The sequence below is a fragment of the Heterodontus francisci genome, chromosome 8, assembly GCF_036365525.1.
Source record: "Heterodontus francisci isolate sHetFra1 chromosome 8, sHetFra1.hap1, whole genome shotgun sequence".
Taxonomy (NCBI): domain Eukaryota; kingdom Metazoa; phylum Chordata; class Chondrichthyes; order Heterodontiformes; family Heterodontidae; genus Heterodontus; species Heterodontus francisci.
The window spans coordinates 49,888,162-49,901,093 of NC_090378.1; the positions used below are offsets into that span (position 1 = coordinate 49,888,162).

General features: G+C 43.0%; 1 protein-coding gene across 1 annotated transcript in view; it reads right to left on the minus strand.

The window, feature by feature from the left end:
* Positions 1–4,415: 4,415 nt before the first annotated feature.
* gpx7 (glutathione peroxidase 7) overlaps positions 4,416–12,932 on the minus strand; it is a 36,440-nt gene continuing 27,923 nt past the window's right edge. The window contains exon 3 of the mRNA XM_068037125.1: positions 4,416–4,602. Within this exon, the coding sequence (XP_067893226.1) occupies positions 4,439–4,602 (164 nt within the window). The 3' untranslated portion in view covers positions 4,416–4,438. The remainder of the gene's footprint in view (positions 4,603–12,932) is intronic.

Below are 12,932 nucleotides of genomic sequence, written 5' to 3' on the forward strand. Positions count from 1 at the left end.
TTGAATGTAATTACAATATTGCACTGTGTCCATACTGGCTTGCATAAGAGATTCCAATTTGATAGTCAAATCAATGCTGCAATAACATATGAAGAGAGAGGAATCGGTCACTGGGAATTATTATGCAGACAATACAATAAAGTACAAGCATCTGAAATGACTCAAACTTTATTCAATGTATTTATTCAAGAGCTTCCTCAGGTACACATGTTTGTACAGAAATGGCCAAATATTGGAACATTGTAGGGACAACATCATCTCAACAATGATAGCACCAAACAGATTGCCAAAATAAAACAAAAACATCCAGTACATAATTTATCCTTAAGCTTGCAATGCAGGAATGAAAGTTTTGGAATGCTGCTTTGGCAAAAAGCATTGAGCAGAGTTGTCCAACATACGGCCTGCGGGCTAGTATATGGCCCGCCAGTCCTCTGTGACTGACAGCAGGCTGACCGTGGCACGCCTGTACGTGTACGTCAGGCGGAGGGGTAGGCTGGACCTGCATCTGAGGGATGGTGGATGCCTATCTATGGTTGGTCACTGTCTGGGACTGACAGCGGGCTGCTCAGGCAGCATGAACGCTGGTTGGTGGTTTGCAGCGCAGGCACGATGGGATCAGCCGCCCCTGCTGTTTTCACATGGTTCAGGGAGTGGGTGAGAATGGGAGCGAGGAGCAGTGAACCATGAGTGAGGAGGGGCAAACCATGTGTGGCGAGCAGGGAGCGGCTAACATTGAACAGAGAGCCGTGAACAATGAGCAGGGAGCGGTGAACCATGAGGAGGGAGCGGCGAACAATGAGCAGGGAATGGTGAACATTGAGCAGGGAGTGGTGAACAATGAGCAGAGAGCAGCGAACAATGAGCAGAGAGCGGCGAACCATGAGCGGGGAGCGGCGAACAACGAGCAGGGAGTGGCGAACATTGAGCAGGCAGCGGTGAACATTGAGCAGAGAGTGGCGAACATTGAGCAGGGAGCGGCGAACAATGAGCAGAGAGCGGCGAACAATGAGCAGGGAGCGGTGAACATTGAGCAGGGAGTGGTGAACATTGAGCAGGGAGTGATAAACATTGAGCAGAGAGCGGTGAACCATGAGCAGGGAGTGGTGAACATTGAACAGGGAGTGGTGAACATTGAGGAGGGAGCGGTGAACCATGAGCAGGGAGCGGTGAACAATGAGCAGGGAGCGGCGAACAATGAGCAGAGAGCGGCGAACAATGAGCAGGGAGTGGTGAACATTGAGCAGGGAGTGGTGAACATTGAACAGGGAGTGGTGAACATTGAGCAGGGAGTGGTGAACAATAAGCAGGGAGCGGTGAACATTGAGCAGGGAGTGGTGAACAATGAGCAGGGAGCGGTGAACATTGAACAGGGAGCGGTGAACATTGAGCAGGGAGTGGTGAACATTGAGCAGGGAGTGATGAACATTGAGCAGAGAGCGGTGAACCATGAGCAGAGAGTGGTGAACAATGAGCAGGGAGTGGTGAACATTGAGCAGGGAGTGGTGAACAATGAGCAGGGAGTGGTGAACATTGAGCAGGGAGTGGTGAACATTGAGCAGGGAGTGGTGAACATTGAGCAGGGAGTGGTGAACATTGTAGCAGGGAGTGATAAACATTGAGCAGAGAGCGGTGAACCATGAGCAGGGAGCGGTGAACAATGAACAGAGAGCGGCGAACAATGAGCAGAGAGCGGCGAACAATGAGCAGGGAGTGGTGAACAATGAGCAGAGAGCGGTGAACAATGAGCAGAGAGTGGCGAACAATGAGCAGAGAGTGGTGAACATTGAGCAGGCAGCGGTGAACATTGAGCAGAGAGTGGTGAACATTGAGCAGGGAGCGGCGAACAATGAGCAGAGAGCGGCGAACAATGAGCAGGGAGGGGTGAACATTGAGCAGGGAGTGGTGAACATTGAGCAGGGAGTGGTGAACATTGAGCACGGCGTGGTGAACATTGAGCAGAGAGCGGCGAACAATGAGCAGGGTGTGGTGAACATTGAGCAGGGAGCGGCAAACCACGAGTGGGGAGCAGGGAGCAGTGAATCACGAGCGGGGAGCGGCGAACAATGAGCGGGGAGCGAGAGAGACACAGAGAACATGCAGGGAGGGTGACACAGAGAGGGAATGGGGAGAAAGACACACAGAGAGTGGGACAGAGAGTGCACAGGGAGAGAGACAGAAAGCCCGTGGGGAGAGAGACAGAGAGCACGTGGGGAGAGAGAAACAGAGAAGGAGGGAGGAGGAGGAAGAGAGACACAGAGTGGGGGGAGAGACAGAGAGAGCACAGGGAGAGAGAGACAGAGAGAGGGGGGAGAGATACAAAGTGGGGGGAGAGAAAGAGAAGGGGAGATAGACACAGAGAGGGGAGAGAAAGAGATCAAGATCACTCCTGACAGATGGACATCTATCCGGAATACTCTGCATCACTACATCAAGTGTGCGGGCAAAGATTGATTACTAATGCAAGCAAAAACAATACCAGGTATGCCACTAAATCAGTTTTCAATATAGTGATGAGAAAGTAAGTTAATAAATTAGTCATCTCATTTAAAGCCTCTTCATAAAAATGCATATTAGTTGTTTTAGTTAATAGTAAGAATAGTAAAACATTTTAAAATTTTAAATCTTTCTGAAATTTTCTCACCCGCTCCCTATGTCAGACAAAAATTGTAATGTGGTCCTCCACAAGAAAATGTTGGACACCCCTGGCATTGAGCATGTTGTATCACCAATAAGAAATTTTGATCCTCATAGCTTGAAGCAATCATGTATGATTCAATCCCTTGTGTTCTCAACTTCTCAATCCCAGCTCCATCATTGTGGGGAGGTGGATAGGGGAAGTTAAGCACATTCAGTGTGATGAAGGGAAAATTGAAGGCATGCACATTCCTAGGACTTTCCCTTGGACAGTGGTACAGACTGCCACTGGGCAGAGCAGGGAGTAAGTTATCTACCTGTGGCTCTATGGCAGATAGAGCTCAGAAAGGATGTATTAGATAGAAAATGTACACCCTCAAATTAAAAATAGGAAATTGTTGATCCACAAAGTAGACGTTCTCTCTCAAGATAAAAGCCTGTTAAGATCAGATACCAATTCAGTTAAAACTATACAATCGTTAGAGAGACATAAACAATGATTGTAAGCAAAAACATTCACCTTTCTGTGTCTCGGAATAGGGTCAATCATGATGCCACCCTATCTTTCGATCAAAATATATTTGAACTGGGCATTTCACCACATACTTTTCTGCCCAAAGAATGCACCATTCATGCTCTTCACATTTACCATGCAGTAATAATAAAACTTTGGTGGTGAGCAGGGTGGGGCATTTTAACCTTACCTGCCTGGTAGAAACCGGTGGGCAGTTAAAATGCCCCGAGTGGCTGCTAATTTTCCACCTGCTTCACTCTGACCCCGATTTTAACCTGTTCTTCTAAACAGAAGCAAAACCACCTGCTGAAACTGGTGGGGTCCTTTTTTAAATACGCTAATCAGGGTGCAATGACATCATCAGGCCCCAAATGGAATTTTAATTCTGACCTTAGTGGGAAAGTCGCTGCTGCTTTCTCACCAGGTGAAAACAACAACAGACGAAACCAGTTAAAGCAAGTTTTTTTTAAAATGCCTGTGGGCCAAGAGGAGCAGAAATGTTCCTCCAGACCCCACAAGGAAAGTTTAAGTTTCCTTCCCCTTGTCTGCCCTCTTCCCTACCCAAGACCAGCCCAAACCATCCATTTACCCTTTTGCCAGCAAGACTTCCACTCCCAACCACCAGTCAGCTGCCAGTTTCCCAACTGTTTCGGGCAGGCAGCTGATAAGGCTTAGTGTTAAATTTATATTTATCATTCATCTCCTTCATCCCAATTGCTGCTCCCCCTTTGGAATACAGAAATGCACTATTTTGTATGTGATTTCACTTTAGGAAGTTTTGTAGATGCTCAAACTTGCACTGATGTTTAATCCATAATAGAATATTCCATTCTGCCTTTCATGAATTGACCTAGTTTTCTTAGTATGCGTATTGTAAACAAACCACTGGTCCAAACGTTACTTGAAATTATGAAGGTTAAGATCTGATATGTTATTTAAAAAGAACAAGAAAATTGTAACACTGTGTAAGTAATGACTGAACTTGCTGTTTGTCTTAACCAATACATTTCTCACATTATTGTATTTACTCACTTGCATTTACAGCACACACCAAACATAAGTTCTAACTCAACATAAAATGAATAAGTGACATACAGTCTGCTCCACCTTTTAAGCCAAGTTTTTTTGCATTCAGCAAACACAATCTATATTCAAGTAAATATGGTGTCACGGGGAAATGAATTAGTGGGCTTCACAAAACAGAATTGGAAACACAAAAAATGATTGTTAAATAATAGTGTGAAATTGAATAATGTAACAATCATTATTACACAGTTGGGGATTAAATTACAATTCCTCTTTTCGTTTCACAATCAGCTGCCTCACTAGTGATACAATTTTTGGCTTTATTTCTGTGACTGAGACAGAAGAGTCCCAAACATCCACCACCTCGCCATTCGCATCCACAAGATACTTCCAGAAATTCCAGTTTGGTTCCTTCCCAGAGGAGTCTATAATTAAACGCAGAAACAACTCTTATTATTACTACTATAATAGTCTTCAGATTTTCTGCACCCTGCTTTAGATGAAAATGCTTACATGGTTGTTTTCAACCACAATAACAACTGGCATTTATATAGCACCTGTAATGAAGTGAGATCTGCCAAGACACTTCACAGGAGCATTACCAAACAAAATTTGACATCGAGCCACATAAGGAGATATTGGGGCAAGTGATCAAAAATTTGGTCAAAGTTCAGCTTGTAAAGTAGTTTTAAGGAGCGTCTTAAAGGAGGAGAGAGAGGTAGAGATGTTTAGGGAGGGAATTCCAGAGCTTGGAGCCTAGGCAGTTGAAGGCACCATCGTGGGATTGGGAACACACAAGAGGCCAGAAGTGGAACAGTGCAGGGATATCAGAGGGTTGTAGGGCTGAAGGAGGTTACAGAGATAGGGAGGGCTGAGGTCATGGAAGGAATTAATAACAACGATGAAAATTTTAAAATCAATGTGTTGCCAGACTGAGAGTCAATGTAGGTCAATGAGCACAGAGGTGATGGGTGAATGGAACTTGGTGCAAATTTGGATATGGGCAGCATAGTTTTAGATGGACTTAAGTTTAGGGACCTAGCCGGTGGGAGGCTGGCCAGGACAGCATTGGAATAGTTGAGTCTAGAGGTAACAAAGGCATAAATGAGGGTTTCAGCAGCAGATGAGCTGCGCAGGAGTGAACATGGGCAGTGTTATGGAGATGAATGCAGGCGGTGTTGGTGATGGAGAGAATATAGAGTCTGAAGCTCAGCTCAAGGTCAAATATGATAAGGTTGCAAATGGTCTGGTTCAGCCTCAGACAGTTCTCATGGATTTAGCAGATGTCCGCGCTGTATTTTTTGTTCTTTTGCACAAATATCATCCTTAGTTCAAATGTAGTATGAGTTACACATAGTATAACTCCTTCTGCTCTACTCTACCCAATTTCTGAAGAGAACAACTTCACCCATGGCAAAAATGTGTTATTTCTATTTCTCACAACAGTCATTCATTCTGAATAAGATTACCAATTCGCAGTGGATTATAGCCAGTTTTGTGCTGTGATATTATTCCTATTAAACGTTGGATTTATAGGATGTTCATTTCAGCAGCATGCACAATATTTATGAAGTCATCAGCAAACTTGCAAATAAACAAAATAGTGTCCCTAGCACTATAGAGTCAGCACATACCAGCAAAGTAGATGATGGGATTTTAACTTCCAAGGGGGCAAAATCACCAAGGTGGCAAAATCATACAGGAGGCAAAACCCAGAGTGGCAGCAACCATGCTTCTCCTGATCCCACAAAAATAGCTTTAACACTTGCCTTTGCAGGCCTCATCCTCTGGGCTACCAGGTTGTGTGGAGCGGAGACAATATGGCAGTAGGTGGGAAACAAGCAGAAGTGGCATGGCAAGTCCACCATTGTGACTTTAACGCTGTTACTGCCCTGTTTCTGGTGTGTGGAGGGAGCTAAAATAGCCTTTAGGTGCTTTCAGCCACAGGTCTGTTACATGTGCAGCTGTCAGCTGCAGACATGCCCACTTGGCTGCTGACTGCTGAATCCCTCTTTCATACTCCACACAAGGCACTGAACCAAATTTACTATCATTGGCCTGCATCAGGGAAGCGGTCACTGAAATTCTAATGATATTGCCTTCTTTCCCCTTCATCCCACTCCTCTTAGTGGATCTACCCCTCCCACGAAACCCTTCTCTCCTCTGGTATTGATCTGCTAAAATAATAAAAATAAGATTCCAGATCTTTTCAATTAAAAAAATGGTCAAAGACTATTGATTGCTCAGAATTCATACTGATGGGATGCAAAGGAAGCAGCCATTGCCATTCTATGTGCCTACTCATCCTCCTAGCCATGTGTCCTTTCCTCTATCAGTCTGTTTACTGCTTGGAGCACACCACAGGCTGCACAAACTAAAGGATAGTAAGGAAGCATGCAAGAGATCCTGTGACATGCTGTTCATGAAGGGGAGATCTTACAAATATAATTTACTGGTTTTCTTTAATGGTGTAACAAAGGAACATGCAAGGAGGGTTAAGGCAGTAGATGCAGTGTACTTGGATTTCAATTTCTCTAGAAGGACTGCTATTGAAAATAATGAAAGCAGGAATCAGTGAAAATATTTTACAACGAATGTGGACCTCAGCGGGGTAAAAGTGACCAGCCTGAGAGAATATTAGCAGCAGCATCCCACAGGGGTCTATTTAGGGACCTCTTGTTTAATTTAGAATCATAGAAGGTTTATGGCTCAGAAAGAGGCCACTTGGTCCATCATGTTTGTGCCAGCCGAAAATAATCCACCCATTCTAATCCCACCTTCCAGCATTTGGTCCGTAGCCCTGCAGATTACGGCATTTGAGGTGCACATCCAGATTTCTTTTGAATAAGTTAAGGGTTTCTGCCTCAACTACCCTTTCAGGCAGTGAGTTCCAGACCACCACCACCCTCTGGGTGAAAAACATTTCCTCATCTCCCCTCTAATCGTTCTACCAATCACTTTAAATCTATGCCCCCTAGTCACTAACCTCTCTGCTAAGGTAAATAGGCCCTTCACCTCCACTCTATCTTGGCCCCTCAAAATGTTGTACATTTCAATCAGATCTCCCCTCAGCCTTTTCGGTTCCTAGGAAAACAACCCCAGCCTATCCAATCTTTCCTCATAGCTGCATTTTTCCAGTCCCGGCAACATCCTTGTAAATCTCCTCTGTCCCCTCTCAAGTGCAATCCTTTCCGTAATGAGGTGACCAGAACTGCACACAGTTCTCAAGTTGTGGCCTAACCAATGAGTTATACAGTTCCAGCATAACCTCCCTGCTCTTATATTCTATACCTCAGCTAATAAAGGAAAGGATTCCATATGCCTTCTTAACTACCTTATCGACCTGTCCCGCTACCTTCAGCGATCTGTGTACATTTACTCCCAGGTCCCTCACTTCCTCTACACCTCTCAGTTTTTTCCCATTAATTGTGTATTCCTTTGCCTTGTTTGACCTCCCCAAATGCATCACCTCACACTTCTCTGGGTTGAATTCCATTTGCCACTTTTCTGCCCACCTGACTAAACCATCAATATCTTCCTGCAACCTACAGCTATCCTCCTCACTATCTACTACACAGCCAATCTTGGTGTCATCTGTAAATATCTTGATCATGTCCACCCCCGTACATTTACGTTCAAATCATTAATATAAACCACAAAAAGCAGGGGACCCAGTACTGAGCCCTGCGGAATACCACTGAAAACAGCCCTCCAGTCGCAAAAACACCCGTCAAAAATTACCCTTTGTTTCCTGCCACTGAGCCAATGTTGCATCCACCTTGCTGCATTTCCCTGGATCCCATGGGATTTTTTTTTTAACCAGTCTGCCATGTGGGAGCTTGTCAAAAGCCTTGCTAAAATCCATGTAGACTACATCAACTACACTACCCTCATCTATCCTTCTTGTTACTTGTTCAGAAAATTCCATCAAGTTGGTCAGACAAGATCTTACCTTAACAAATCCATGCTGACTATCTTTGATTAATCTGTGCCTTTCTAAGTGACAGTTCATCCTGTCTCTCAGAATAGATTCCAATAATTTGCCCACTACTGAGGTTAGACTGACTGGCCTGTAATTATTCGGTCTATCCTTCGCTCCCTTTTTCAACAGGGGTACAATGTTAGTAGTCCTCCAATCCTCCGGCACCACACCTGTATCCAATGAGGATTGGAAAATGATGATCAGACGTTCTGCTATTTTCTCTCATGTTTCTTTTAGTAGCCTGGGGTACATTTTATCCAGCCCTGGTGATTTATCCATTTTCACAGATGCTAATCCCGTTAATATGTCCTCTCTCCCTATGTTGATCACATCCAATACTTCACATCCCTCTTCCTTAACTACAATATCTGCATTGTCCCCCTCTTGTGAAAACAGACGCAAAGTATTCACTAAGAACAATACCAACATCTTCCACCCTGACACATAGATTACCTTTTTGGTCTTTTATGGGCCCTACTCTTTCCTTAGTTATCCTCTTGCTCTTAATGTATTGATAAAATATCTTTAGGTTCACCTTGATTTTGCTTGCCAATATTCTTTCATGCCCTCTCTTCGCTTTCCTAATTTCCTTTTTGATTTCACCCCACCACTGAACAAGCTAAGCTAAAGGAGGATTTGAATATTATTGGGAATTTGGCGGACAAGTGGTAGATGAAATTCAATGTCGAGTAATATAAAGTGCTTTACATGGGAACCAAAAATTCCAAGAAGGAACTATTACTTAAATGGAAAGAAAACAAAGTGTTTGAAAAATGAAAGACATCTGGGGGTCCTGATTGACAATAAATTGAAGCTATCATAATAATATTCGGTGGCAATGAGTAAAGCAAATCAGTTGTTGGGATGTATTAGATGTTCAATATTGAGCCAAAATAATAAGGTAACTTGCCTCTTTAATAACCATTGGTGTGACCACATTTACAATACAATGTACAATTCTGGTTGCCACAGTTCAAAAAGGCTATTGTAGCTATTGAAAGGATACAGAAGAGAGAAACCAGAATAATTGGAGGGCGGCACAGTGGCGCAGTGGTTAGCACCGCAGCCTCACAGCTCCAGCGACCCGAGTTCAATTCCGGGTACTGCCTGTGTGGAGTTTGCAAGTTCTCCCTGTGTCTGCGTGGGTTTCCTCCGGATGCTCCAGTTTCCTCCCACATGCCAAAGACTTGCAGGTTGATAGGTAAATTGGCCATTATAAATTACCCCTAGGATAGGTAGGTGGTAGGGAAATATAGGGACTGGTGGGGATGTGGTAGGAATATGGAATTAGTATAGGATTAGTATAAATGGGTGGTTGATGGTCGGCACAGATTCGGTGGGCCGAAGGGCCTGTTTCAGTGCTGTATCTCTTAAAAAAAAATTCTAGTGCAAAGAGCTGTCCACGACCAAGTGTTACAGACTGGCACATTCCAAGGTCCAGGACGACATGCTAAAGACTCATTGGGGAAAGGCCACTGTGTAAGGCCCTCCCGCCATAATATACGGAGGAGCTGGAAACTGTGTAAATCCTCGTGGCAGAAATGCACACAGAATGTTTTGATATGTAATGTAAATGTACATTGTAAATATAACCTGAAATGGCAAGTATCGTGTGAGGCACCTCATGTACTGTATTGAAAGAAACTGATCTGTATTGCACTTTAGGTAATGTCAAATTTAAACTGTTAGCTCATGTATTTTTATAAATTTTATGAATAAAGTACATTTTTGGAAAAAAGGGATGAGGCGATTAGATTATGACGAGCGACTATGCAATTTGAGCATATTCTCACTGAAAAAGAAGTCAAGAGGTAATTTGATTGCAGGTTTTAGAATTCTAAAGGGACTAGATAATGTAGATCATGAGCTATTTCACCTTGTGCAGTACAGTAGAACTAGAGGACACAGTCTGTGCTTGAAGGGGGGTAAATTCAAAACTAATCTGCTGCGGAAATATAACTTCAGGCAGTGAGTAATGTCTATGGAACAAGCACCCGAGGGAGTTGGTGGATGCTGACAGTGTTTATATATTCACTTGCAAATTAGATCGATTTCTTTTGGAAAGTAATATTTTAGGATTCAGTGTAAGAGGAATTTGAGATGTGATGTATGTCAAATGTAGCATGCTTGGGAGAGAACAGGTGACTTTGGACCTATGGTTCCTAAAGCGTTCCACCACTGAAGGGTTTCCTCACCTTATGTGTTTTGTAGACTAACTGATAGCAATTGATTGCCATAATTTATCAACAATTCCAATAGTGCTATAATCATATGACTACCAGGACGGTAGAAAGTGAACTAGACAAAGCATTGTTTTATCTAGAAATTCCTATGTTCCCATGTTCCACTGCTTAGCCCACCATCATTCTGCTTTACACAAGACCAGTTTTAATTCCCTTAATTTTCTTTATTTGTTCCTGGAATGTAGACTACATAGACAAGCCAGTGTAGATTGCCTATTTCTGGTTGCCCTGAGGAGACCCAGTCATGGAAGTTCTTTTATCCCAGTCTCCATCAATTTCTGTCTCAATTTAAATTACATCTGGCTCAAGAAATTGATCTTAGGACCTGAATATTAAATGGCTTTGCTGTTCCTACAGTTAACATTATAGAATTGTAAAAAGAAAGTTTCCTTTAGAAATGTCTATCTTTCCTGGGGAGCACAGAGATTTAATCAACTGAGTTGGCAAACCTTTCTACACAAGAACAACCCACAACAGATCAGCAAAGTTCCTAAATGAGTTTGCTGATGAATGGAGTTATTCCTCACAGAATCCAAGGCTATTAAACATATTCACCAAGAATTTCCTCAGAGGTTCAGCTGTTGGAAATGGGCCCCGTTAGGACAACAGCTCCACTGAGATGATGGTCACCTCAAGCCTATAAGCAAGGAACTGGGTCTCTACACTTTAAAGAAGCACAAACTTAGTGGTGATTTGATTGAAGTTTAAAAGATAATGAAAGATTAGATTGTGTTCACGTAGACAATTTGTTTCACCAGAGTAGGTTAGGGAGGATTAGGACTCACAAACTCAAATTATGCAAGGGTAAAACTAGGTTAGATGTTAGGAGTTTCTTTTCCTACAGAACGTTGGGCCTGTGGAGCAGCCAGCCAGCTCGTGCAGTCAATGCTGATTTGCTGATTTTCTTCAAGTGCCTGCTGGACCTGTTCCTGGCTGGTTCAATTCCAAGTCTGTGTTAAATTAGCTGAACTTACCAGAGGTGATAGTTGGGGGCACTAGAACTGCTAGGTGAGAGAGGGGGAGATTAGCTAAGGTTCCTGATTTCTGATTGTTACGTGCTGCACTGCTGTGTGAAGTTGTTACACAGTTAATAATGATAATGGATACCATGAACTCACAAGCAGTGATAATAGAAAATGTTATTTGACAAACAATATTTTCCTAGCTTCTTTTACTGCCCTAATTGAAGGAATACTGTGGAATATATTTATATATATATATATATATAATATATATACATGGCTAGTTTACAATTATAGCCCTGCTTCTCATCAGGTCTCTCTCTATTAATTAATAATGGGAAACAAGGAAATGGCTGAGACTTTAAATAAATAATTTGTATCTGTCTTCACAGAAGAAGACACAGAAAATATCCCTAGAATAGTCGAAAATCAAGAGGCAAAAGGGATGGAGGAACAATTGCAATCACTAGAGAAAAAGTACCAGGAAAACTAACAGGACTAAAGGCTGACAAGTCCTGATGGCCTGCATCCTAGAGTCTTAAAAGAAGTGGCTTCAGAGATGGTGAATACATTGGTTGTAATCTTCCAAAAATCCCTAGATTCTGTAAAGGTCCCAGTGAATTGGAAAACCGCAAATGTAATACCTCTATTCAAGAAAGGAGGGACACAGAAAACTATAGAGAGATACAGCACCGAAACAGGCCCTTCGGCCCAACGAGTCCATGCCGACCATATTATACTAATCCTACATTAATCCTGTTTCCCCACCTACCCTCAATTCTCCTACCACCTACCTACGCTAGTGCCAATTTACCTATCAACCTGCAAGTCTTTGGCATGTGAGAGGAAACCGGAGCACCCAGAAAAAACCCACGCGGTCACAGGGAGAACTTGCAAACTTCGCACAGGCAGTACTCAGAACCGAACCCAGGTCGTTGGAGCTGTGAGGCTGTGGTGCTAACCACTAAGCCACTAGTTAACCTAACAGCTGTCATTGGGAAAATGCTGGAATCCATTATGGAAGTAGTAACAGGACATTTAGAAAAATCATAATACAATCAAGGAGAGTGTTATGCCCAGTAAAGACATATATTCCTAATTTTTAAGATACAAACTTTGAAACATTGGATTCTTTGAAATTGACTTTTTCTTTAAAAAGTGAACAATGTGCTGAAAAGTTGGCCGCCGAAGGCCAGATGACCTGGACTGTGTATTCAAAAACTGTTTCTAAAGGACAAAAGGCATTCCAGACTAAGAGGTGTCAACTACACCCATCCTGAAACCATCAAGAGACATTCATGAATTGAATGGGTTTCTTCTGAGTCACAGAAAATGTGAAGTAGCCACATCATAACAGAATGGTACTTATCCAGACATCAATAGATATCCATGGATTCAACATCCTGGTCCATTATGTGGTTGCAACCAGGGGAGAATACCATGTATCAACTAACAGAAACTCTAATTTGATGGATTTTGACCTTAAAAGGTAGCCCTCTGGAGAGAGAGGAGAGATCACAACATCACAGAAAGCAGTCCAGTGAGAGGCTGTGGAAAGAGATCCCAAC